Source organism: Cyprinodon variegatus, unplaced genomic scaffold (genome assembly GCF_000732505.1).
Source record: "Cyprinodon variegatus isolate N-32 unplaced genomic scaffold, C_variegatus-1.0 Scaffold423, whole genome shotgun sequence".
NCBI lineage: Eukaryota > Metazoa > Chordata > Actinopteri > Cyprinodontiformes > Cyprinodontidae > Cyprinodon > Cyprinodon variegatus.
In genome coordinates, this window is record NW_015150876.1 from 219716 (window position 1) to 220966 (window position 1251).

At 29.3% G+C, this 1251-nt stretch overlaps 1 protein-coding gene across 1 annotated transcript in view; it reads right to left on the reverse strand.

Annotated features, from left to right (window-relative positions):
- Positions 1–1251, reverse strand: part of LOC107093396 (latent-transforming growth factor beta-binding protein 1-like) — a 29700-nt gene that overhangs the window by 5414 nt on the left and 23035 nt on the right. The window contains exons 2-4 of the mRNA XM_015388430.1: positions 669–740; positions 256–408; positions 64–173 (exon numbers count right to left, since the gene is read on the reverse strand). Of these exons, the coding sequence (XP_015243916.1) occupies positions 64–173; positions 256–408; positions 669–740 (335 nt within the window). The remainder of the gene's footprint in view (positions 1–63; positions 174–255; positions 409–668; positions 741–1251) is intronic.

The following is a 1251-nucleotide window of genomic DNA, read 5'->3' on the forward strand; positions in this document are numbered from 1 at the left end:
GGCACAGGAAGTCAATGTGTTACCTATGCATGAGACGTTGTCAGTGTGATTAAATGTTTTCACTTCAGTAGAAGACTGAAATCCTTGGTTACAAGTACAATAGTAGTTGGGAATTGTGTTGATACATTCGGTATTTGGTCCACAGAGATCTTTGTCAATACATTCATTAATATCTTTGTTGAAACAGATTAGAAAAGAAAAAAGATTTATAAAAAATTATATTATCAATCATCACTATTAATAAAGACTACTTACCTTGACATTTTGCAGATTGTTGGAAAGTTAAATTTACGGCTTCATAGGGCGACCTGACACCCTCTTTACACTGGCAGTAGAAACTGCCATGTGTGTTGAAACAATTTGCTGTCGGGCCACAAACTGGTCTGGGATGAGCACATTCATCATCATCTACGTTAAGGAATGAGAATAGTGAAAAAATTATTTTAGAATGAAATAATGTTCGATTATACTAATAAAGACATATAGAAAGAAAATGATAAATAATGGAAAGAAGGTTTTGAGTAAATGAAGAATGAGAAATTATCCAAAAAAATAGATATCTATGAATATGATAAACAACAATGTAGTATTTCAAATTTTTATTAGAGAGCTACACATATCTCATGTAACTATCTGTTCCATTTAGAAAGTTTGTTTTATTTACATACCAACACATCCGTCTTCAGATAAACTAAATCCAACACCGCATTCTGTTTCAGATTTTACAGTAGAGATCAAAGCTGAAAAGCAAACAAAAAAAAGACAAGAAAGGTTCACCCTTTTAATGGAGCCTTTAATATTTTAATCCTTGTATTCAACACTAATAATTGCTAAAATCATACAGTACAATGCATCATAATAAGTCAATTATCTTCTCAGTAATACTACCACTTTGAATAAAGCATTTAGCTGTTTTTCATATGTCAAAATGCATCAGCGTTGTTTCTTGTTCCTAGAGACAGGAAAACAGTTTTCTTCCACTGACTGGTCATGTGGTAAGAAATAATGTGGCTAGGAGCAGATGTGGTCATAATGTATTTCTATGTTGTGTTTAAATTCAATGAGGAAATTTAAATAATTGTTGAATTTTTTTTTAAGATAACTTGAAATTAGATCAGCTTTATATGAATAATTGATTTATATTCAATTAAACAGCTTATTATAAAATTTACATGGGTGGTGCAATTATTAGGTTATATATATATATATATATATATATATATATATATATATATATATATATATATATAT